The sequence below is a fragment of the Anopheles ziemanni genome, chromosome 3 (genome assembly GCF_943734765.1).
Source record: "Anopheles ziemanni chromosome 3, idAnoZiCoDA_A2_x.2, whole genome shotgun sequence".
In the NCBI taxonomy this organism is placed as follows: Eukaryota; Metazoa; Arthropoda; class Insecta; order Diptera; family Culicidae; genus Anopheles; species Anopheles ziemanni.
This window is the reverse complement of record NC_080706.1, coordinates 7,581,595-7,607,358: the sequence shown is the minus strand read 5'-3', so window position 1 is coordinate 7,607,358 and position 25,764 is coordinate 7,581,595. Positions and strand designations below refer to the sequence as shown.

General features: G+C 44.7%; 1 protein-coding gene across 1 annotated transcript in view; it reads left to right on the top strand.

Moving 5' to 3' along the window:
- The window catches only part of LOC131289657 (uncharacterized), a 38,517-nt gene extending 13,305 nt beyond the window's left edge, over positions 1-25,212 (top strand). Inside the window, exons 2-9 of the mRNA XM_058318955.1 lie at positions 1,103-1,123; positions 4,543-4,590; positions 10,336-10,409; positions 12,473-12,675; positions 18,014-18,041; positions 20,446-20,530; positions 20,645-20,851; positions 25,016-25,212. Coding sequence (XP_058174938.1) covers positions 1,103-1,123; positions 4,543-4,590; positions 10,336-10,409; positions 12,473-12,675; positions 18,014-18,041; positions 20,446-20,530; positions 20,645-20,851; positions 25,016-25,212 — 863 coding nt within the window. The remainder of the gene's footprint in view (positions 1-1,102; positions 1,124-4,542; positions 4,591-10,335; positions 10,410-12,472; positions 12,676-18,013; positions 18,042-20,445; positions 20,531-20,644; positions 20,852-25,015) is intronic.
- The last annotated feature ends 552 nt before the right edge of the window (positions 25,213-25,764 follow it).

Sequence of the window (25,764 nt, the reverse complement as noted above, 5' to 3'; positions counted from 1 at the left end):
CATATTTTCTCTTCCGCACACGATCTGTATGTTCCCTATGTGGACACCGTTTTGATTAGCACCATGTGCTTCCCGAATGTCGTGCCCAATGATGACATTTGTCAACCTCGTGTGTCGTTCACACCCCTTCGACACCCGCTTGGTTTGAAACAAAATGTCCCAAAAGAAACATAAACCTGCCGACCCATCTTTCCCGGATGCCACTTCCCTGCCGCATGCGGGCAGGTTGTTGACAAATCGGCTGTGATATGTAATCGGCCGTGTGGTCATCGTGGTGGTAGTAACAAATTTCCCCGAGTCCTTACTCGCACGTCACGGAAAACAGAGTGCCCTATTCAAAGCGCATTGAATTCGTGCCCGGTCGTCGTGTGCAAAACTATGACAGACGCACATAACGCCCAAGATGATGGTTCCCCGTGTTTTGGTTTCTTTTTTCACCCTATATTCACTACCATACGATCATTGTTGGATGCTTTTTCCGTTTGTTTTTGGCGACCAGATACCCCGTCCCATTGCCGGGCGCCAGCAGAGTGGGCTCATTTGCATTCGGTCGTGTTTATGTCGGTCCACACGTTTTGCTGATGACGATCCGATGGCTCTTTACCACGGGCCGCACATTCCTTGCCAGACATTCGGACGCCCTCTAGCTCTCGACTGCTGGGTGGTGAACATTTCTGCCCTGCTCTCCACCCACAGTGTCGCCTTATGACACTACCAAACAACGACGACGACGACGACGACGGTCGGAATGACTTCTGGACAAAGTTTTCTTGATTTCATTACCCACTGAACCGGCAATCGGATGGAACCGCACTTCGACGGAACATTTATTTCAGTTTCGAATGGCAGGACATTGTGAACTTCTGCAACCACACGGCTGGTCGTTCGGCCGTCGTTCGGTTTCAGCCATTATCGCCAGTTTTACTGCACTTTTGTTTCAGTTAAATTAGTCCCATTAGCGTGGCAGACGTGAGGAAGCGGTGCGATCTCCCACGCTGGGGTTGCCGAGGAAGATCAAATCAGACTCGCCGAAACTACTTTCCGGGGAGCATCCTGTGACGAGTACTAATCTCTTCTTTTCTCTTACTCTCTCTCGTTTCAGGTACCTGTAAAAGTTGCAACTGTAAGTATGCGCCGAGCATCTAATTAAACGTATTCACATTTTCAACAGCATATGGTTTCAACCGGTTTGAATCCATTGAATCGCGAGAAAATGTTTCAGCACGAGCTTCATTATGGATCTATTCAGTCATAATTTAAACATAAAAAAGAAAATGACAACCTGTTTCCAGCAAAGTTTCGTTTGTCAAAAGGATCTCATTTAAATAAGATTGGTTTCACTTCAGGTGTAGCTTTGATACTTCTCGATGATGAGATTTCCTCTAAATTAAATTTCAAATCCCACCCGTGCATTGACAAAGCAAGGAGGAAACATCCCATTACCATTTTATCAACCAGTTACCAGACGATAATGCTAACACGGCACACACTAGCAATTACTGCGCTGATGAACCATCCATCACTCCGCGTGAAGTGGCATCTGCGCGCGGAAGAACGATTTACCAAATGAAGTTGATAAGCAGTTTTTCCACCGGCGGCTTGCAAAGTGATGCGCTAAACTGGATTAAGCCCTGCACCGTAATATCTTGTCCTTACCCTTTCACTCTCTCCCTCTCTTTCTCACTCTCTTACGCTCGTCTTTATCCATCATTCAAACGTCGTCGTCGACGTCGTTATTTCCCCCCGGTAGATTATCATTCTGCAAGTCAGCCCCATTCGTGGGAGATTGCAATGTTGCGCCCATATGATGCAGGGCAGAGAAAATGGAACGATCCGTGAACATGAGAAAGGATGTGAATTGCAGTTTTTTCATTCTCGTTAACAAATGCACTTTACAATCAGCGACCCGAATCGGGTGTGTCTGCGGACATAGTCACATCTGCAGAATAGTTTCATATCAATGTAACATTTATGTTTGGTGTTTTTCAAGCTTACATACCATCAGTGTTGATCCATAACATCCACTCTCACGAATTGGTTTTAATCAGTTAGCATAAATGCGAACTTTAGATTCATCATGCTTGCTATTCATGACGTTTTTGCTTATATACCTATTTTTATTCATTCGTTTCGTGTAGAAACTTGGAGAGAATAAAAAATTATGATGATGAGGAGGATTGCTTTTTCTTCAATTTCCATTCGCATGTCAATAACACGCTCTTCACAACAAACAGTTACACTAATGAATATAATTTTTGAAGTATTGCATTCAATCTCTAAATACAGCATTCAATCTCTTTGGTTGTTAAAATATTCGATATTATAAACGCATCTTACCTTTACTCTATGTTTTGATCTCTAGAAAAAATAGCGAAATGGAAACGATGAGGTCCACCACGGAAACCCCAGAATGTTCCTCTTTCTTCCATCCGTCGAACCGAGTAGAAGCAAATTACCTTAAAAGCCATAGAAATATATGATTTTAGACCATGCTCAAAATATGGCTGCGCGTTTCATCAATCGTTTCTTTCCTAATTCGATCAAATTGTTGCTCCATTTCGAGCAAAATGTGCCTTCTACATTCAACAAAAAACGAGCATCGGCTGTTCGCCATTTCGATCACGTTCCGTATTACGTTTCTAAGCTAGATATTCCGTGCTCGAGAAAACGTGGCTATTCGTTGGCCTGTATACCATGTGATTCGCCCACTCAATGCTAATGGATATGGAAAGGATGTGTTGCTTTTTTCCAAAGCTTCCTAGAACGAACTGGTAATGAGCGCCACAAAAGACCAATATTAACGCATTGATTATTGGTGGTTTCCTAAGCCATACAATCATAATTAATGTAAACAAAGCATTTTAATGGGCATAAATTCATGGTTTGTATTTTAATTACATTACGATCATGAAGTTTACTTATTAAACAATTTATAATGGTATAAGATAATACCATTACATTTTTAACGATAAATTAGAAACTAAAGATGTTTATTTCAAATAATTTTATTTTCTTAAATATTTGATACAGGCCGTAGAATTTTGCTTCTGAGTAACATGCTTCAACATCCACTTTTCTTATCGACAACCTTTTTACCTTCTGAAAGCGGCACATTAAAGCTTAAAGCCTCGCGTGGGCGAGGGTCACGTTAAAAAATACGCCAAAAACTTTGTGTCTAATTAATGTAAATTGAACCAGTGTCCTTCGCGCCGGCCTGTTCCACATGAAACATGGGTTGCCACACTGCGTAATGAAAATATTATAAGCCGACGTACATCATCATGGACCGGCTCTGGCAGGCACGTAAAACAAAGCAAATGGCGGCAACACTACCTCGCTGTGGTGAAGCGAAACTTTCACCAAAAAGGCACCAGAAACGAATAAAATCGCCGGCATGAGTGAGTAACGGCACGGCGACCGCTGCGACGACTGCGTGACGAAACGATGTGTCCCAAAACTGACGGCCGTACCTTTTTCACGTTCACGTTCGCGTTTTTCGCCACCCACTCTTAACCACCGGAATTTCGCCTGATTTGGGTTGATTGTTTCTACTTTTTTTGTGCTGCGTTCTCAACACTGATACCTCACACTCCGAGCAATGGCGTTGTTTTGTTCGCTTTACCGTTGGCCACAGTTTGTTTGTTTCGGGCCGCCCTGGCCCGTTCGGCTGCCGTTGACATGCCTAAGCCGTGCGGCTTAAAGGAGAGCTGCAAACTTTAATGAGATTGTTTGTGGCTTTGGTGATTTACTGACTCCCACAGGATTGCCATCATGGCATTCCATTTTCTTTTCTTTTTGTCCCCTCTCGGCTCAAATATTTCACCTGGCTCCATCCTAACCTAGGCCCTGCTGCTCACTTCGGTGACAGAGTGTTGGTATCTTGCTTCCATGCTGAAATTAATTTACAAAATCTTGTTCTTCCCAATTAACGGTTCTACTGTCTTGGCGTTTTTTAATTCAAATTCGCACCAAACGTCGTTAGAAACGATGCGGTAACATTCACAATGATGGACGTTACACAATTTCTTGATTCTGAGAATTAATTATTTTGCAGAGTGTATTTCTTTGCCATGAATCTAAAGCAACCAACTTGCCAAGCGTGAAACACCAGGCGTCTCCATTTGTTCACATTTTTATATTATTTTTATATATTTCAAAAAATTTCTAAAGCTACACCTTACGATATAAAAGGGTACATCTGGTTTGTTTTATAAACTTGAAACTTAAATCATTCAACTTCAAGCACTCCCATACCAAATAACAACTCTGCGAAGTTGCGCTTCATCCGGTCCGCTTAGTTTGTTGCACTAGGTAATGATGTAGAAGCGATTTCTGATGTTGATAGCAACGCCATCTACCTTAAAAGCCCTAGAAGTTTCCTAGAGTTTCCTGTGGAAAAAGGAGCAACAAATGTATCATCGTTATTGCTCACAATACTTTCCAGGCTTAAGGGGTGCTTGTAACTGCACCCAAGCACAATTTTCCATACAAAGGCAGCAAACTAACACGCCCTTTTCTATTCGATGTTCTTTTCCTTTGCAGCAACGGTAGGAAAACAGATCAAAGGAGGATACTTATTGCGCTACAAAAGTGAGTATTTTTATTTACATCCTCACGCTGTTTCTTCAGCTCGTTATGGTCCTTTTTTGTATGCTTTATATTCGAAAGGTAAATGTGAAAAAAACAATACTCGAAAATTAGTTTTCTATATTTCATCATTTCAAGTTTCTCTTAAAACTACTATTATAATATTACAATAAGTTTTCATAAGCATTAGGTTAAACAAAATGTAATTTTGTCGTACACCAATGTACAATACCTGGCCGTCCAAATATACATATACACAAAATTATAAGATCATAAATCCGACTGCAAATTGTTATACACATTTTAAAATGCGAAAGCCGTCCGTCGTATCCCTTTCAACAAACATATGTAAATCCTACACACAACAAGTATGCCACAAACTTAAGGTATGTTAACGTACTTCTGTCGCCTACGAAGAATTGGGAAAAGCCTTCCAATCAACCCACACTCCACCATCGAACCGTAGCATATCCACTGCGAAATTCTCATGTCACAAACCAACCGTGCGTGCAATTGTAATGATTCACATCCGAAGCATCGTAAATCTCCCGCCAGCCGCCAGTGCCAGGCAGGACAAAATTCCTTCGAGAGCCTTTCCATTCATTTTGCCTGCTTTTTTTGTTTTGTTTGCTTGTCCCTGTGCTACCTTCTTCTGCTATTCATCACTAAGAAAGGGCACTCTGCATACCGGAGGCTTCTTGGCGCAGTTCCGAAGAATGCCAATGAGATTGCCCGGATCTCGACGGTGTCTGTTGATCGACGGAGGAGCGTTGGGGATAGAGTGGGGCAGTATACTGAAACACGAACTATCCTGTTGAAGGTGAACTATAGTGCAAGCATCCTGGACGACCTTACCCTGACGAACCTTTTGCCTTAGTGGGCTGAGTATTGTATCGCGGAACGAATCGATACGATTACGCTCCGGTGGCATTGGATGAGAGGCACGTTTTCTCAACACTTCCGATGCACTGTTCGAAGAATGAAATTATGTTAAAGAGAAGCTAAGCTAAGCTTTTCTTCTCCAACTTATAGATAACATTAAATTATGTTGTTTAAAACTGCTATTTACAATCAGCTCTCGATCGTAACGATGAGTGACTCACACTAGCTCAGGTCAAGTATTTGCAAGTATCAATGCAGAAAACCAATTAAGATAAAACACATTCACGCTGAATTACTCATTTAAGTCTGAACTGCTGAAATTCCACCAACAACACTACTACTTGTTTCCGACTATAAAAGCCATTTTCATGAAAGGTTCTTGGAGCTCTATCTTCACTATTATTGTTGCTCGATAGAACAGCACACCCCATCGTCGAGGGTGCCCGCTGGAAGCTGTTTCATTTTCCTCCCTTTTCGCCTCATACCCCAACTCATCAGAGACCACCGTCCGCAAACAGGCGAAACATCGAGCGGACGCGACCGGAAGCGGCACCGGAAGCAGACAATGAACACGATCCATTTACGCCGAGCGCCGACGGTGTGAGTCGGGGTTTCCGCTCTCTGGTGCACGACTTTTCCCCCTGGGGCGTTTATGATATAATTTGATTGTCGCAAACTTTTACGTTGTCACGCGTCACGCCTCGGCGGTTCGAAGCACGAACTTGCGAGCCCAAGAATGCGACGACAAAGACAAATGACGGATGCAGGCTGCATAGTGCCCAACCTGGAGCTGGCGGAAAATGAAGCCACGAAGGTGCATCATCACGAGCCACGCGGGAACCGTAATTGATTGCTCGGTGTTGGCGTGTCGAGCAAGTAATTACAGTTGCGCCGGTACAGGCGGATGTTCCAAAGCAAGGAGGGATAACAGGGCCTAAGGATACATTTTGGTTCCATTCGGCCAACAAACTAGCCAATTCGGGCTCAATCGATACCACTAAAACCCCAGTGCATTCACTCATTTTTATGAATTCTGCATCACATACACGCGTGTCGTAGAAAATTTATAAGAAGTTCAGCTGTTTCTAAATTACGCCAATAATAATTATATGTAGTTTTTCAAAATAAACATATTCAAGAATACTGACTTCATCAACATCTAGGTTGACTCTATCATGCTATCCGTCACACATGAAAATTGATAACATTTCAAATAAATCCATCGTGAAGAACTTCATTTCATCCTTGGCTGGCATAATGCATAAAGTTGGTTTTAAGAAAGCTTATGAAGAAGATCATCAAGGCTTAATATTGCTCCGGGTAGGCAACTTTCCCTTTTATCGTTTCATAATGCACATGTAATCATTGGTTTATCCACCGCGCTTGTAAGTCTCACATCAACGGTTAAGTTCTCAAAACACATTGGAAAAAAGTATATCGATTTTTTCAACTTAGAGTTTATCGTACGATCGAAAGTAAAACAGCCCCAGGAACCTATATTGCCATAAGGATTTGAAGTAGCGGCGCTCTCCAACCTCCCATACATGTCACGAATCACCCAGGCAGGTCCACAGGTGCAAACACCATCGAACCTCGTGTATGTGTGTTTCTGGGTTCAGTATGTGTCAGAAGAGGTTTGGTAAATATTGGGTGCGAAGAAAACAAAATGGTTCCAGCATTGCCGGCAAGCACCCGCCCAGGTGACGAAGAGCCGGATGATGCGTGATGATCGGCTCAATGTTTGACACGTGAAGCAGAATTATTTCTCACCCTCTCCAAAACCGGTGGGTATCTTGTGTGTGTGCTCTCGTGCCGGGTTTTCCCGGAATGTTTTGCGTTGGAAAGGCGCAATAATGTATCCAAGAAGCATCGGTCTTGAGTCCGACGATAAGCCGTCAAAATGGTGTCTGTTCCAGTGAACGTGAAAAACCATGATTTTCCCCGGACGAAACGACATTCCAAGAGGAGTTCTACGCTCCACCGCGCGGTGTCTCTGTTCGTTCTTAATGCCAAAGTAGACAGGCAGCATGAACAAGGGCAAACAAACAATAAAATTCTGTCTGTAAGTCTGTTGCGGTTCGTTCTCCGCCCCCGGTATCAGGATGAGTGCAGGCACGTACCTACATGTAAACAACCGAAACACTGTATTCCAAGTACGCGTGTCATAATGTTTGGCCAAAATGTGACAAAAACCAAAGCACTCCACAGCAAGGACTTTGCCGGGAAATTTCTTCGTTTACCGCAGAAACCTGTGCGTGTGGAATATAAGGAAAAAAACCTCCTCTGAGCCAGCTACGTTAATTGAAAACGAATAACGCAAGCACGTCAAAAATATTGCAAACGTAAAAAGATTCTTTGGAAATCCGTTTTTTTATTCAATATTTTTTAAAGTCGAACTGATGGAAAATACATTCTTCGAAGTCGCACCAAAACAAAAATGCAATTGTTATCCTATATTTCATATCGTATTTACTCGTTTGGTGTTTCCTAAGTACAAACGTTGCACTAAATTTAATAACGTTTGAAACAGTTAAGGATAACAATTTCATTTCGCATATTAATAAATCCGAACCCTTCAAATGTCCTCAGCAAAAACTGAAAAGATTACGTTGAGATCGTCATAATACATACAATCCCAATTTCGCTCGCCCCGGAATGATTGATGGTACTTCGTGGGTCACGGGCTCTTCATGTCACGGGCACAGCTTTCGGGCACGCCCTTTTCGCCCCCAGCTGAGCGAGTGCATCACCGGCGGACTAAGGACAAAGGGACGCGGATACCAGCCGAGCAAAATCCCGAACCCACCATCGTTTGGTGCATTTGATCGCTGTCCAACTTCATTACCCCGACCATCGATCCGGTGATATGATTAATGAGGTCATTTCTTCGACTGGTCCATCTTCTTTGCCTTCCCGTCCCTTCGAAAGACCGGAGAAAATGAAAATCCTTTCCATTTTCTCCCCGGGGACTTTCGAGAAGATTTGCCGCTCGAACGTCGAAGATTTCACCGGTCAAACCGGTGTCAATTTTCATTTCCCCAAAGGACGCCGTCCTAATGACATGCGTCACAGGATGCGCGTGGAGCACGCAGCGCTGAGAAGTGGCTGGGCCGGACGAAAGTGTTTCCGCTTTGGCGCATCCTTTCCTTCCAACAACGGCAGGGCAAGCTTTGGAGCGTTGGTCGCGATGGACGGGACGAGTTCCTTTCGGCTGATGAGCGAGAAGTGATAGTAAATTTAATTAAACATCAGGTAACAGACAACCACATCCACACACATACCGAAGCACACTTGCAAACTAGTCAGTGGCATGGGCACCTTTCAGGAAATTTACCCATCCAAAATGGTCGCAGAGGAAAGATAGCTGAAAATTGACTTTCGTCTAGAACGATGAAGAACCTCTGAAATCAAGCTTCTTGGCACTAGCGAGAGCAATACTTTTCTAATAATCTCTACAGACAACGCAAGCGGGGCGATTTGGGACACGGAGAGGGCACACGAACGGGGTGGAAAGCCAAACCCATTACGGTGCGGACTTCGAAAGCGCCGGAAGAAGAGTTGAGGTTAAGAGGAAATTAAACGGGGCCTGAATGCCCGCCGGCATTCCACGAACCATCGGACTGGGTGGGTGGCGTGGATGGAGGTGTGAAAACTTTCTACCAGGTTTTCTCGCCTCTTCCCCTCCCCGAGGGGAGTAAGGGGCCCGCCGGAGGAGTTATGATTTTAATTTGTCCAAGTCCACGTGGGGAAAGTAATTTTCGAAAAATTTCATTTCGCCACCCACCGGCGCAAATGGGAAAAGTGTTGATGAGAATTTTTCGGCGAAACACACACACACACCGACCGTACGAAGACCGGAGTGTGACGATCATCTTTCAGCACGACCTTGAAACAATGTTAAACTTTTCCCACAACCCATTTGTTTGACGCCGTGGCTACACAAACGTCCTATTGCCTTCCAGGAGTCAAGTTTCACATGCGATTCCTAAACAAACCCTGGCGACGGTAAGGTTTTCTTCTACCATTGTTGAGCCGACCGCTCCGACCGGAACAAAGATTCTTTCCCCGAGATCCCCTGCCCCTACCGGTCACATTCAATGACTTTCAGAAGAAGAAAAATCTTTTGCGAACATCCTTTGTGCTAATGTATCGTGTGTCGCCGGAAGGAACCGAAAGGATCAAGGCCAGCAATTGAACAATGAACCACTAGCACTACCACTCATCCTTCCTTTATGGATTTTCGATAAAAGTGATGAATATACGACGTCTCACAGGACACGTGGAGTGAGGCTTTTCTTTTTGTTTAGCTTGGGGAAGCTCTTTGAAAATCTTGACCGTCACAATCGAATCACGATGTGAGGAAAACCTATCGCGCTACATCTTGTTACTCCCGTTTTCTCTCTTTTCACTTCATGTACCTGCCGGCTTTCCTTCTTCAACGTTCGAGAGTTAGTACGTAATTGAATATTTCAGTAGGGCCTCTTTTTCAGTTGAAAACCTTTTTCTCGAATCGATCGGGAACCTTCATTGTTTCATACTCCTTCGATACTTGCTGTTTTCCTTCCTTTTTCTTACTTTTCAACAATCCTCTGCTTAGTGAAACAACGAAGGTATTCTAGGAATAAAAAATTATGAAACTTTTGAAAATCCGTTTTAATCAGATCCATCCCAAATGATTCTATTTTTCAATCATTTGTCTCTCACTTCAGAGAAAACTTGTTCCACCCTCTGGGAAAACACTAAAACGCCGAAAAAATAACAAATACCCGAACAACTACCTACCTCCCACTTGAGCCATGTTCTCGCATAACGGTATTCAAATTGTACACCGTCCGTTTTCATTTTTACCTACCTTATCTTTCGCAGAGCAAGTCCTGTGGAGCCGTTGGTCGGAGGAATGGGTTGTGCTGTACGATGACTCCACTATGGCCTGGTTTACGGTAAGTTCTCAACACGAAATGAAAATTGTCTATCCTTTCTACCGTCCCTCCCGCTTGTCATTTTCACAATCTAAACATTTTGCACTAATCGAAGCAAAGAGATGGTACAATAAACAAACCATTACCAAAAACAGGGCCAGAGAAGTGATGTGTGAAAGAAAAACGAATTCAAATGAGCAACAAGCAGTCATTTTTTGAAGGATAATTCGTTTTCGTAATTGTCTACTACTTTGTTGTTTTGTGGCTGATAGGTTCATTTCCTCATCTTTCTGGTATTTCGGCAAACCAAAGCTAATTTAATAACCAAAAGATTTTAAAGAGGAATTCCAAAAGCTGCTACCTGTAACATATATCCTAAACTGGCAAAATATTTCCGTTGAAAAATCCCTTCTTAATCAAACGAAAATCCAACCAATGGAATCGAAAAGGGTTGGGTGACCTTTGTCTACGTCGAAATGGTGCGCTACTTTTGCTTTCTTTAGCCATTAAAAAGAGGAAAAGCTTCCCCAACCGAAGCGAAACGGAATGCATTCCATTGGCTAAATATTTTATCAACAATCCAAGGGCATTTTTAAGACTAGCATCCCTAGCCCTCCGCTGCGGTCAGTTTCCTTGGTTTCGGGATCGTACGGTGTTTGTAAGCAAATCCACCGGTATCATGTTTCTACCTTAGTTCGACATTTTTTCCCTCAAAGCATATGCTGTTGTCTTTGCCCGACCGAATGGAGCACACCATAACCAAAACCTGCTGCATATTTATGACCATTCGGTTCAGTTCGTTACGGCAAAGCTGGCTAACTAGGGGCATGCAAGCATGAAACGTCAGGTCAAAGTCGTTAAGCTCCGTGTAATATGGGGAACGAGAAATAAATTTCAATTCCATTCCCCTCTTAGTTACGTCGTGGTGGAAAGACTTGCAGCGACGTACACTTGGGTAGTTGGTTATCCGTACTCGTTTCTTTTTTTCTTACTGTCGAGCTTCAGTGTTATCTTTCACCGAAACCTCCACCGCACAAACAACAGTCACAATGAAACCCCTCGAAGGCTGGAAAGCACACCGCGGCTCCAAGCCGGCACGATGGAAATTTGTATTAATTCCATCCACCCAACGGGGGATACAAGTTCGGCTTTGCAGTTTCACTGTACTCTGTACCCGGTCAGGTTAACTGCCTCGCGCAGCAAAGATAGAGGATGCATCGTTGTGTAAGCAAGTGCAAAACTTTCCCCGCTACATTAAATTACATGCATTAAACATGCACGTGCCATCGCACCGTTCCTCCTCGTCCGCGTCTGAATGGCCATGGCTTCCATCCCTCGCTAGGTGCAAAGTGTTGAAAGCGAGCCCGGGAAGTGTTTGTCTGATACATGCTCATCAAAATGTTGGTAAATTAGATCAACAAATTTGAGCGAGTTTATGTGCACTGCCAGACCAGGCAAATGTACACGATTTGCGGGCGGTTTTTGTTTCCTACCTTAGTCCTCTATTCGAAAACTTTTCGAGGACTCCTGAACATGTTTAGTCGTTTACTGCTTAATGTAACCAGTGTGTATGTTTTCATCACTTGTGTATCTATAATGTATTGGAAAGAAATTCATGTAAATGAGCAAAATAAATTAAAATTGGACTTTCCACTAGGTTTCATTGCTTCACATCAAACCACAGACAAATTCATCTTTATAAACGAAAAACAACATGGATTCTCTATAAACACATAACGCTAGTTGTTTTTTATTATTGAAAATAAATTGATTGATTCAACACAACTTGACGAAAAAGCAGTTAAAACCACTTATAAGTTAATAAACATTCCATGCACGTCCTTTTTCATTTTCAATGTTACGTTAATTAAAGTGAAAACCTCGGCTGTGCAATTAAAATGTAATGTTTTCATAAAGCCTTGCGGAACATCAGTATTCCATAGCACTATGTCTGAATTTTCCCTCCCTCATTCCTACCTCAATGCGCCGAATTGCACTTCCCGATCGAATCGATTTCGAACACGAAAATAAAACGCAATTAATCATTCCTCTCTTTTTCCCACCGGTTCGTCGATGGGTCACAGGAACCGGGTCGCTCGTCACCTGCCGGAAAGATCCTGGTCAAGGAGGCACCGGAAATGCTGGCGATAGCACACTGGACCGGACAAATACCCCGGCGGCCACCGCTCCCGGATGGCGTCAGCGTGTCGCAGCTCATCGCACTCGGCTCCCGCCGGAAGCGCTCCAAAGTCTACTGGATGATAGCAAAGTCGGAAGAGGAAGTCAGGTATGTTGCAACCGTCCACCGTAAACAAACTGGCTGGCAGCAAACGGAACGACATCGGCACTAGGTCACACCACAGCGGCTGCTTCTGGAGTTGAAAACCGCGGACGACATCAAACGCATGTGCCATAGATTTCCGCTTCAACGCCACCCGGTTCCGGCATTTTCATAGCCTGCTTCCCTTTTCCACTGAAATTTCATCCACACCCCACTAGGTGTATCTGGTTTTAAAAGCTTTTCCGTGCCGCAATTGATTTGCGGTAATTTCCCTTACATGCGCTTTCCAATATTATCACTCCATTAGTCCCGACAGTGTCGAGGGACATCCGCTTACAGCGATAGTAAGCGGATGATGCGGAAGGTTTTCGATTCCATGACTCAAATGAACCGCAACCATCAACGGTCTGCACTAAACCCTGACGACAGTCGAGTTGGTAAATACGAGTTCTGGCTTGTTTGTTCTTTTGGATAATTTATTACACGCCCTATAGGGATTGAAATTTGTTTCAGGAACATAGAACTCAGCCTGGGATTTTATTGCTTACGTAGCGGGTATAATAGACTAGAGATTTAATGGCCGAAGAGACTTTTATCAGAGTCACCCTTCACGTTTTTTCGGTTGTGCCAACAAATAACGACAAAATCTGCGCAGTTTGTGGAATAAGCGAAACAGTGAAGCGTTCCTATGGAAACTATTCAAACACGAACCCCCGGTACGGGTTCAAGTGACAATGTGACTTGTTGATTCTTCACACAACTCTCAGGCCCAGATCGGAACGACGAACACGCAGCATCAGCGTCCTCTAGCGCCTTTGACTCGCAGCGCAGAACAAACAACGCCGTTTGTCTAATCACGAACATCCCAAATAAACAAAACTTTCGGTGATGGATAAGTCTTCGGGATTAAAGCCAAATATACATCCACCGTTAGGCCAAAGCCCATGGCCTGTAGAATCGAGTCATGCTGTGTACCTGCCGGAAAGGAGCACGACCAAACGAACTTTGCCTCTCCACAGCGAGATGATAAATTTTTCTTTGATTCCCCGGTAAAGGTGAGCAAACCTTGGGGACTTCTGCTCCTGCTGAAAATAGCTTTGGACTGGTTCAACCGACGGAAGTAACAAGCAAAATGGTAGGCAGAGCAGGGAAAACAGAGAAAAAAAACAGAGATGGTAAAAGATATCGAGAAAGGACAAACAATTCACTGACAATAATTGAGACAGTCAAACGGGAACAGGCGCCACGGGACATCGGTCGGGTGTGCCGACTCCACCGGCAATGGCACCATGGCAATAGCCATAACTGCACGAGTGGGGTCTCCTCAATCCAATTCTCATCCACGAAGGTCGGGTGTCGGGCTGGGCGAAGGTGGACGGGGTCACCGTGACATGGGACACGGGCGAATTTGTTGACATAAATTAGCGATAACATTTTCGCCTGGCAACACGCTCTTGTCGTTTTCGCTTCGGATCGTGCAAACAAAGTCGTACAAACACGGCGTTTGCGATGACTGTCACCATCGATGGCGCCGTTTGGGGACGAAGGGTCGACGCCGAGATCTCTCGAGCCTGCCTTCACCGGCGACGAATTGAAATAGAAGCTTCGGAAATCCGAGGCATAAAGCAACGATTTTAGAATTCGATTACTGTTTGCTCAGTAACGTTTTCAGTGCGATTTTTCAACGTTTAACAATGCTCAACGTCGGATGTAGCAACCGCTGATGTTAATGTTGATGGCCTCCCGTCGGTGGAGAAGTTAATTTATTTTTGAATTTTTGTTTCCGTTTACTACTGGATTATTATACTTTGTACGATGTCGGTTAGCAAAGATTAGATTCCACCACCACCCAAGGCGAGTGTTCTCGCAATCTTTAAATGTTCTTTCCGTGTACCGTACGAAATAAAAAGAGTTCTGAAGATGAAATTTTGCTTCGTACACAAGTTCCACCCTGCGCAAGACCCATTACTCGCTGCCAGCTTCCTTCGGCCAAACCTCCTTCGCGTGGTTAAGGTTAAGGTTTATGGCACATCGATTGCCACCGACCAGACCAGATGGTGCATTAAATGTTTCATAAAATGGCTCGCCAAGGCAACCCGTAAATGCGGCAGCTGGTGCTACCTCTTAAAGTTGCCAGTTGGTAAGCCTTTTTTTTCGTTGCGCCAGTGAATAAAGACGCCTAACATGCCACCATGACCGCGCCGGTTGCCCACAGCGGAGCCCCCGGGAGGACAAGAAATTAACTTTTCATTCGAACCCGTTCTCCGAGCCCGTCGAAACGGCCGATCGTGGGTAGGAAAGTTTTCATGTTCTCCCATTATCATCTGTCACGGTCCCAGTGGCGTACAGTGGGCTCGTGGTGAGAATAGGAAGGATAAACTTTGGACCTTCGTGCATAATTCAGGAAAACATTTACATCTTAAAACATAAAGTACCAGATGCAGAATTGAATTAGGTGCCAAAGAAATGTTTAAATTAAAAAAAAATAGCTGGTTTACTTTTGTAATCATACATTCCAATATTATTCTACTTGAATTGAAATGTAATTCAAAATCACAAAAAATGTATTCAAAGAAAACATGCTGTTGTGAGGAATCATAAATAAATCCGGTTAAGTAAAGAACACCAACCGTCTCCAAATTCACCCAATGTGTGTGAACCGGTTCGAAGAACGGGCGCAATTATCCACTTCCAACTAAAAACTCACAAACTTCTAGTCCTGGACATAAAACTTTCCGACTTACAAGCGCACCCATCGAGTGGTGCCCAATGAGCAGGTTAAAAGCCTACCTCAGACTATTCACTCGCTTTATTGTTCCATGATCCTTGGCCGAAGAACCTCTCGAAAGTAAGTTCGTTTGTGAAATTAACTGCTCGACAAACAAGCGACGGTATTTTGAAGTCCCAACACAACATGGATTCCATCGGCCAACTGTTGGCATCCCGCTGGCCACGCATTACCGACCGCGAGCTCCCGTGCATAGTGAACGTCATGGATCGGTTCATCGGGTTCTTCTCGTGGAGTCTGGAACATCGCAATACCTGGCTGAAGGCGGTATTCATCGTGCTGGCCGTGTCGTATGAAACCAGCGCCATCACCTCCATGCTGTTCGTCTATCGCGACGGTGTCCTATCGGAGCGCAGTTTCTCGATGAGCTTCGTCACGCTAACTGGAGCGATGTGCATCGTGCTTTGGGTATCTCTGGCTGTCTTCCGGCGGGATCTTGCTGCGATGGTGCAATTTCTAACCCATCGTCAGAAGACCATTCACGAGCTACAGCCGGACCGTCGTGGGCTTACGGGGAAGGTAAAGCTCTACCTGTGGCTTTTCTATCTGCAAAACATCGCCCAGGTGTTCTTCTGGATCAACGTGCTCAAGTACAGCAGCCCACTGGCCGTGTTCGGTTTGCCTCTGCTCGATACCGTCAACGTGCTCCTGTATCCGCTGGCGATCACACTCATGTCGCTCATGTTCATCCACACGCTCATGATCGTCTCAACGCTGCTCAGTGGCCTCACGATGGAGTTCTATTGGCTCGGGTACGAATTCGAAGCGATTTTCAGCGACTGTGGTTCACTGGTAGCAGCCCGTAGACCCCAGTACTGGGACGCACTGGATCTCAAACTTCGGCGGTGTATCCTCGAGCATCAACGGCTCCTGGTGCAGCTGAGTACCCTGCGGAACAACCTGAAGCCATACTTCCTGCTTAATCTTATCGTGGACTTTTCACTCATCACGTTCGCCGGCTGCGAAATGGTCATCAACAAGGAGGGAGGCCAGTCATTGTACAGCATCCTGGCCGCGCTGACGGCCTGCCTGAACATGCTCATCTTCGGAGGGCTTTGCGATTTACTCAAAATACAGGTCCGTTGCGTTGGAAGGAGAGTATTTGCCGGCGGGTAAAGGAACTGACTCCAACTGACCCACTCTCGTTCTCACCGGAAACAGGTGTACGCCATCAAGTTCCACCTGTACAGCTCCCAGTGGACGGATCACCTTCGGCCAGTGTCGGGCCCACTGTACCGGCGCTACCGGCGGGTCCACTCGAGCATTCGGATCGTGATGACGCAAGCCGAGCACGAACTGCGCATCAGTTGCGGCAGTGTCTACGATATGTCGCTCGCAACCTGCTGGGCCGTGCTGCAGTTCAGCTACTCCGTCTTCACGCTGCTCCTCAGCTTCTTCGACAACACCCCGAAAGCCGTCTAACCGTGCGTGCGTGTATCTGCATAACGGAATCGCCTTTAATCAGCACCATCTCAATGGAGCTCCTTCCGACACCAGCTGACTGCGGCTCCCTTCCCAAAACACGCCCTCAGGACACTAAACTTCTCCCGGTGTGACTATTTTTAGTGTGCACTTTTAACGATGGCTGCCGAGCGAAACTTAAAATAAACATCTCCACACACCCCCGGGCATCACAGACCGCTTCGGGCACGTGCGTCCTCACCAGAGCACGTGCCGGTAGTGCTATGTTGAATTTAAATTGAAAATTTCCCCAACCATCGCCATAGTTGTGGCCTTAAGTAGACGCCTTCACTCAACCGCCACGCTTCGGGCCAGATGGAACACGAAACGTGATACTTGTTTCGGCCGTACCGAGTAAGGCTGAGGTTTGGAAAATTCGAATACATAAACAGGCGTCCATCTTTCAGCAAAGGGTTGGGAAGGACCGCACAATTATATCATTTTAGAAATTCACAGTTGGTTTCACCTATCGACGAATTAGAATTTCGAGCAGTTGAACTGTTTTACTGACCAATTGTTTAATTCCAAATATCTTAGTTTAAAGAGGCAGAGGATTCGCACAAAATTACTGTAGTTTAAAGAAAAAGCATGTGTCAATTGCTTCTACAATGAGCTACTCTTAGTCTTAGAAACTACTGAATCTAATGATAACTTCTCATAAGCACAATTTCATTTCAAATCGAACTAAATCGAGTAAATAGAACCAATTATACTCTGTTCATCCCAACGATCGAATTTAGGAAATGCTACACTTCAAATTGTGATTCCCTTCCTTCTACAAGATTGCCAGATAACAAGTCCCCGACACCTCCGCCAGCCCTTTCCCCGTTCGTTCGGGTAAACAGTAAAGCTCGTGCAAGCTGAGCAAATGAAATCCGACGAGAAATCAAACGAGCGCTTGATGTTGACTCACTTGCCCCGGTGCCATTCTCCCGATCGAGCGCTTTCGACAATGTAACAACGTTTTAAGCTTCACCACTATTTGTCCCCGTCAGCGCTGCTAGCCAATGTTGCTATCTGGCTCGAAGCCATTTCACTCATCGCACTAACTGCCTGTGCGAAACTGTACTTTCCTTTTGCTTTTTGTTTTCACAGCGACTGGATTGCCGCAATCACGAAAACGGTAAGTTATTTTCTAAGATCTCATTGCCTATATATTGCCACTGGCTTTGCTTTTATCTTCTGCCGCTTCATTGGACATTCCCCCCCTCCGTCGCTTTCGCAAACAAGCAAATATTGAGCTTTCCTTCTGAGTGGTGGTTGCCGAATGATAAGCTGGGTTATCGAGGCAATCAATTCGTATTGGATTGTGAACATCAATTAAACTGTCGCCTACTGATTTCTAAATTTTCTATCGCATTTTTCCCGAACCAATGCTGAGGGAGCATGAGGCGATGGAAATGAACGATGTTGGTAAAAATTTAATCGCAAAAAATTTAGAGGAAATTAACCGGACACCTGACATACTTTTTACTCCTCTTCGGAACTTCACCGAAATAAAAACATCTATTTTATTGATACAAAATTGTGAATTGTGAAAACATCTCATTATGCGGCTTTGCAATCACAACAGAACTTCATCGAAATGAGCTTCGAAATTCGTTTGAGCAAAGTGCCAATCAAATACACAACGAGCGCCAGTTATGGTGTTCCACTCTCGCAACATTTCCATCGATCCGCCCCGTCCAACATCTTGGTTGGTTCTTGGCTCAAAGAGAGCTTCCCATCCCCGGCTGGCTCCTCAACAGTAACAACGGTCCCATCTCGGTTCGACAGCTCCCGAACCATCGAATTCATCCAGTGAATCCATTTCGTGCCATTTCCGATTGCTCTTTTCCTATTTCCGACCCGAAATTGACGATGACCGTGTACGAGCCGTGCGCCGGCCGGGATACCCAGAAATCTGCGGAGCGGTTGTATATTTATTCTCCGGACATATCTCCATAACTTCCAAGCATCATTGAAACATCGATTTCGACATTGATATAACTTTTCGGGTCGAACACTGCTGGCTTACCGGGAGTAGTTTCGGCGATGAGGTGGAATTAGAAGGACCGGCGAAGTTTATGTAGCCAATCTCTTCTTATTTTTTCGGTACTTACTGCTGATCCTTTCCAATACTTCAACCATGATAGGGAAAGATAATTCTACTAGAAAATTCATTACTAACCACGGACGGATTCTTATCATGAAACCAGGATCGTTTACATTTTTGTTCAATTATATTATTCTGTTCATCAGATAATCCGGGACCTCATAAAATTGTTCCTAGACATATTTTAACTATTCAATTAATTAAATTAAACATTAGTATCACTTTCTAACTACAAAGAAGTGTATTCGTCAATATTGTTGGAAACCCTCCGCAGGACATAGGAATAATAAAGTAAACTATGACGCTGGAACCGCTAGAAATCGAACGATCAAGTTAACTTAGAAAGTAAAAATATCTCCCACACAAACACACAAACACATTACCCAAAGGATTACTGGGGAGCATCAAGCCTTTTTCTTCGTTTTACTGCCTTCTCTCTTAACTTTTGTAGATCGGTTACATCCAGCCCGTGCAAATGGACCGCTGAAAAATAAAAGAAAAATACCATGTTATAAACCAGATACCGGCTTTCATCCGGATTTTCCGGGTCGCTCCCCGTGTCCGACCCCACCCACGCCCACGCTTCGCGCCGAACCGAAACCAGAAGCGAAAGTACGCGCGTAATCAGGATTTACTTCCCGGCCAGCCGTCGAGCCACGACGGGTTACTGGCTGGCTGACTTTTTGATAAAGTGCTCACCCAAACGCAATGAAACTCCCCACACCACCACCATCACCACATCCACTACCACTCCCATCGCGTGGGATGGAGGCGCCCGGTCTCCCGTACCGACATCACCTGCGCAAAGGGGCACCAATCTTCGTTAATTCCTAATTGAATTTTTCCTTTATCTTTCGCATCAACCCATTTTGGCTCTTGTTTTCATCGCTAAGCGGTGGTGCCGTTTTCTTCCCGGGTCAATGCTACCGGCGACCGGCGTATTGGCCAACGCGGCCGGTCACCATTTTCCCCGGAAAAACGAACCTTTTTAAATCCCGGGAGTAACTTTGGTTGAAATCGGTGTTTTTCTTCGGTGTTTTTTTTCCTTTTTGGTATTGGTTTTTTTATAAATTTTATCAAAATAGTCTCTTTACGGAAAACGCACTGGCTTCGGTGGAGGGTTTTCCCTTTTTTCCAACCACCAATGTTGTCTATTTTCGGTACGGTGTACTGTGGCCCACCGATTCACTTCGACCTACACAATGAACCATTGCGTTGGTTGCGGTTAGCGGATGGCAAACCTAAATCTCAAACAAAAATACCCCAAAACAGAACAAAGCCCCAAAAGGTCCTGCGGGATGTGAGGGGAACTTCTCCTCAATTCTATTGCGCCCCACAGCAAAGCAAAACACGTGGCAACCCGACCCGTCTATCTGCACTTTGTACGCGGCGACTGACAAATCACCCTTCCCTCCGGGTTTCTCCTCCACAGCTGCCGCCACCGCCACAGATCGAGCTGGTCGTCGATAAACCACACCTAATGGGTGTCCTGCGGAGACCGATCGTACGGATACGACGTGAGTGTACGCTACGGACCACGGCATCACCACCGGGTTTGCCGTGTCCACTATGTGACCGGGTGAATGTTTTTGTACGATCCTAAAGCTTCGGCGGGTTTCCTCTTTTTCCAGCCGCCACCAGCACGGAGGTTTCGGCTAGGCGGAAAAATCGGCACACCATCGAGCACAACACGACGAAGGTGAAGGGCGAGGCGGCCGTTGCCATCATCAAGAAGAGCGCGCAGGACAACGCGGAACCGAAGGGATCGCTGGCCTGTGCCCTGCCCTGGGGCCACGGTTGGGGTTGGGCGACCCTACCGAACGGCATCTGGAGCGGGGGTAAGTGATTTTTCCCCAAATCCCACCCTCCCACTTGCTTTCCCGCTCTCGTGGTAAATAATCATCCGAAGGTGATGTAAGATGTAATGACACGTAAGAGGCCTTTTAGCCTTCCTAGTTGAGATTGAATCCTTTTATTAAGAACAATTCTAGTTGATAAAACGGGAATAGATCCTTCGCTATTGAGTACATCTTTCGTTGCATTTTGTCGAATAAGATTTTGAATATTCCACTCACGCGCCAGCCTCGGTATCGGTACAATCCTGACATCTATCAATCGTCATCCGGCTTTTGCAACACAGCTTAACATTTGTCTCAAAGAATTTCGATCCGTATTCGAACCAATTTGTCACTCGATCGAACAACAGCAGCCAACGAACGCACCGTTTTCAGTACCTTTTTTCGGTCGGTGACCTACGATAGAACAGAAAAAAAACCCTCTGAAACATTGGACTCCCCCCATGCAAAAATCCCCATTCCCCGGCGTAACGTCATCACCGGCTCATCGGTGTGTGAAAATTGATTTTCATCGTAGAAAAGGAAATAAATTGGATTCGATACGAGCCAAGCCTCCAGCACCGTGGCTGACGGGGAATTTGTCGCTGCCGATGTTGCCAAGGCTCTCGGCCGGCTTGAATCCGGAATGTATGCCCAGCATTCCGAGTTTCTTTTTTTTTATTTTCTTTCCCACCCTCCCGATTTCCCAAATCGTCCCAAAAATTGAAACATCACTGATCAAAGGCAAACCATATGGTTGAGGATGATGAATGGCAATGCCATACGAGATGATGATTGCGGGTTAGCGTGGAGCTTTGCTTTTATCGGTTGTTTTACTTTCCCAGTTTCCCATTATTATCGTTCACTCATCCAAGCGCGTTTGCTGGCAGAGAACATTGTCGATTGCGAAAGGACCATTGAATGTGGTAAGAGTGATTCTAGCTGACGAACTGCAGAAAACGGGAACATATTGAGCTGGAATAAAGCACTCGTGGCAGTTCACTCGTTCGATATCAGTGAATGACGATTCATAGAGGAACACCGAACACGCGAATGGAAAGGCATACACTTTTCCACTCCTGCGTTCTTCCAACCCTTGCACTCTGATTTATCCTTAGCGCCATTCTCTGGAAACGCTTGGAAGGACTGAAGGGGAGTGTTTGGGGATTTGATAATCAATGCACACATTCATCACACCGGAAAAAAACCCTGCTCATTGGTTTAGAAGAAAACCTGCGAACGTATTCAATTTGATGCTTGTAATTAATTTTTCTCTTCATCGGGGAAGCCGCTCGTAGGAAAATATTCAATCATAGGAAGTTATTCAACAAATAAAATAAAATTTAGCCAAATGCGCCAAGGAAAATAGATTATAGTTGGGAAGTCTAAATCCAAAGGAAAATCGTACTTCGTAGGAAAATCGTAATTAAGTTGGTTGAGAAATATATTATGGTATAAAATTCTCTAGGCTTCATTGCATATGTCGTACTAGCTTTTGTGTTTTTTGATACTATCAATAAAAACACAAAATATTTACCTGTAAATCAGTTTAAACAAAAAAAAATATTAATAACACGATAATAATATATTGCTACTATATTGGTATGCGATTCAGCTATCTAAGAAAAAGTTATTTCAATAACATTATTTATTTTTAATACCTTTATTCAATATCCTTCGAAAAATACGCCATAACCAGCGTTGCTCCAAACGCGAAAAGAAACCAATAGGAGCACAAATTAAGACGCCGCTGCCAGTAATTGTTTCATTTTGCTCTAATGACAAGTCGATCCAAATTAATGTCTATTTTCTCGATATCATTTCACGGGCCACCGAGTTTCCCGGCGACAGCAAACACAGAATACAACCATTCTTGCGCTACGGACCGAAAGATTTACGTGCAAAACATCCGCATCCGCCGACCGGGAAGAAACTTTTCCCAATTGCGTGTCCATTTTGCCGATGATCTCTGCGTTCGGCGCGGCCCCGGAAGGCGCCAAACTGTCACCAGTGAAACAAAACAATGCAAAAAAGAAAAGACAAAACTTTGATTGAATTTGGGATCCTGAAAATGATATTGCACAAACTTTTGCGTCCACCACGCTCGGCCCTTCGGCCGGCCACTGACAGGCGTCCCTTTGTTATGGAAAAAGGGTTTCAAGTAATTAACGCCAGGAAGAAGCATATTAATCACCAACCGAGGCGAACCGCGGCCATTCCATGGCATTTGTGAGCGCACATTTTTTCATCGCCATTCAGTTTTGCACAAAGTAAGACATTTCTGGGCTCCATTCCGACCATTTCCGGTGGTGTTTTGTTGTTTATATTTTTTCCCCCGCTCTACGTGAAAGAGAAAAGAAAAAGGGGATGATTCTCATCATAAAACAACCCCTTTTCCGTGGTCACCGCAGCCACCTTCCGGTATGTTTGGTGGTATCTTATACGCAATCCCAACCGTCTCCGCCTTCTCCGCCCCAAGTAGTGGAAAAAGTTTTCCCACGCTCTGTTCACTGTTGCGCGTTCTTGCCCATCCGTTTGGTAGCGTTTTTCGAACCAAGCCCGGGACTTATTGCTCCGTTTAGCCATTTCCGTTGCTGGAGAAAGGCATACCTTCCATAATAAGGGAGCAAAAAGCAGCTCCAACTTTGGCACCACCTCATTCGTCGATGACGAAACCGCGTACCGCGATTATGATGACGAACCGATGATGACGACATTCGTAAGGGAGAGGGAAAAGAAAACCACGTTTTGCTAGCCGCCTTACGCTGGTGGTTTTTGTTTTCCCCTTTTCCTATTGTTACTTTAATACAAGTGCAAATGAGCCACAGCGAGGGACTCGGGGATTAAGGACGACGGATTCCGCTGGTGATGATGCTGATGATGATTATCATGTTTCATGGTTTGACTTTGATTAGGCCCCTTTCGGTTGTGAGGCGAGTGAACGCAGCTCCCTAGGGTACCAGGGTTGAGGGGCGATAGGGGAAGCTGTGACTATAAGAAACAACAGCTCGATCACGACGGAGCGAACACAAAAAACGGTTTATGTGGATAGGATATTGTGCTGTGGTAAAGTAATTCCCACGAGCCCGTAGGAGGGAACAGCACAAGTTTGATTACTTTTCTACCCATCCCAATGTCTGGAGTGGCAAGAGTTTTTCCAAAAGTGGATGCAAAAAGGAGCTTGCGCCAAGGAAGAACGCTCTCTTCCTCTATTTTCTCTTTGCTCTGTTAAGCAACCCAAATCTGCTTGAGTACTTTCACATGGATATAAAAAATAAACATGCTTCGAACAAGTGAAGGGGCACCAAAACACGGTCAAGGTTAAATGGAAAGTTTACAATCACATTAAACAAATGGATCACATTTCAAGGATAACGATACGATGAATGTTTGATTGGCTAATTGAAATCGTCGGTCGGATAAAACGGTGGGTCGGGTGGGTGGAATTCGAAAGCGATGGCTCGCCAGCTTCCCAGGGGCCCCCAGGATTAATGGACGCTAGAAGATTGTTCGTTTTTCTCTTTAATGTCCTTCAAGCGCTGGTTCGAAGCCATTCGCCAATGACAGGATGGTGAGAGATGATGAACTATCCTCGATCTCAAGATGGACTTCAAATTTAAACTTGGTCCTTGATTTTTTTTTTTACTTGTTTTTTGCTTGATGTTCTTTCCTCCCAGGAGATTTTCTCTCTTTCATTGATTGACAAATTTATTGGAAAACTTTTATTTGATTTTTTTTATGTACGCATCGCGCTGATGCTGCTGCTTGTAGAAAGTTTGCCAGCCAGATTTGGACAAGATAATATTTTTCAGCGAACCATAAAATGCGTTCTCTGCGGGAGGGCGAGAGAAATATAGATCGTGTTTGAAGAAAAAACTTTTTCCCGGAAAATATGTTTGCGAAATCTTACAAAGTTGTTCCTTGAAAAACTGCACGGAAGCAAAAATAAATGCATTCAAGCATTTGATGATAGATAATCCAGCAGGTGAAGAATTGATCCTTGTTAAGGGACAAAAGGAAAAGTTTTTGCCACGCAAAGAAGGGATTCTTTTTTCGAACTAAAATAAAATAAATCCTATTAATTCATTTAGTGCATTTAGTATAACCTTTAATTTACCAAATATTTTTACATTACTTCATCTTTTTCTCCCCCCCTTCTCCACTCAGCACTTACCTGGTCCCAGTGCGAGGATTCAATCACGCTGCATGCCCTCCCCACCACCCACTGTACCAACATGATAGAAGCGCCGTGTGCTGGTGGGATCTACCACACCGACGTCGGACCGTTCGACTTCCACGGCATCGAGGACGTGGGGGGTGAAGACTTTGACTACGCGATGGACTGTGGAGATTTCATCTTCTAAGGTGGCCACCCTACCCAACTATCCATCATAATCGATCCAAACATTAACATATTTAGCACCAAGTGTGTCGTGGTGTTGTCCCGTAGACACCCTCAACAAATACTCTCAGCGAGCAGCTAAGGTACGTGTGAATTTTTCTTAACGCCACCAAATGGTAGGTTTCACTGTAGGAAAAATGGTTTGCCAATAATTGCCCTCATAAATATGTTTATTCGTTTTGGAGAACGTTGTTTGTGGTCCAATAATGCCCGACCCTCATATTCCATTCCGTGCGATAAATCATGACAGATGTATCCATGTGACGCTGTCTAGCATATGTTTTGGCATTCATTAGAATATTGAATGAAACATCGTGTTGTAGCTATACGCACCCAAAATTGCACCCATCGATCGTGTTCTTCGTGTACCAAATGGTTTCATATTAAAATCTGCTTTTATGCTTTCCCTTGCAGCTCACCTCGAGAGCACAAACCGAACTCTCTCACTCCACCGATTCAGTGTTTTAGAAAACCGCAGACAAACAGTCACAAAAGGAGCCAGCAATCAGTGTCA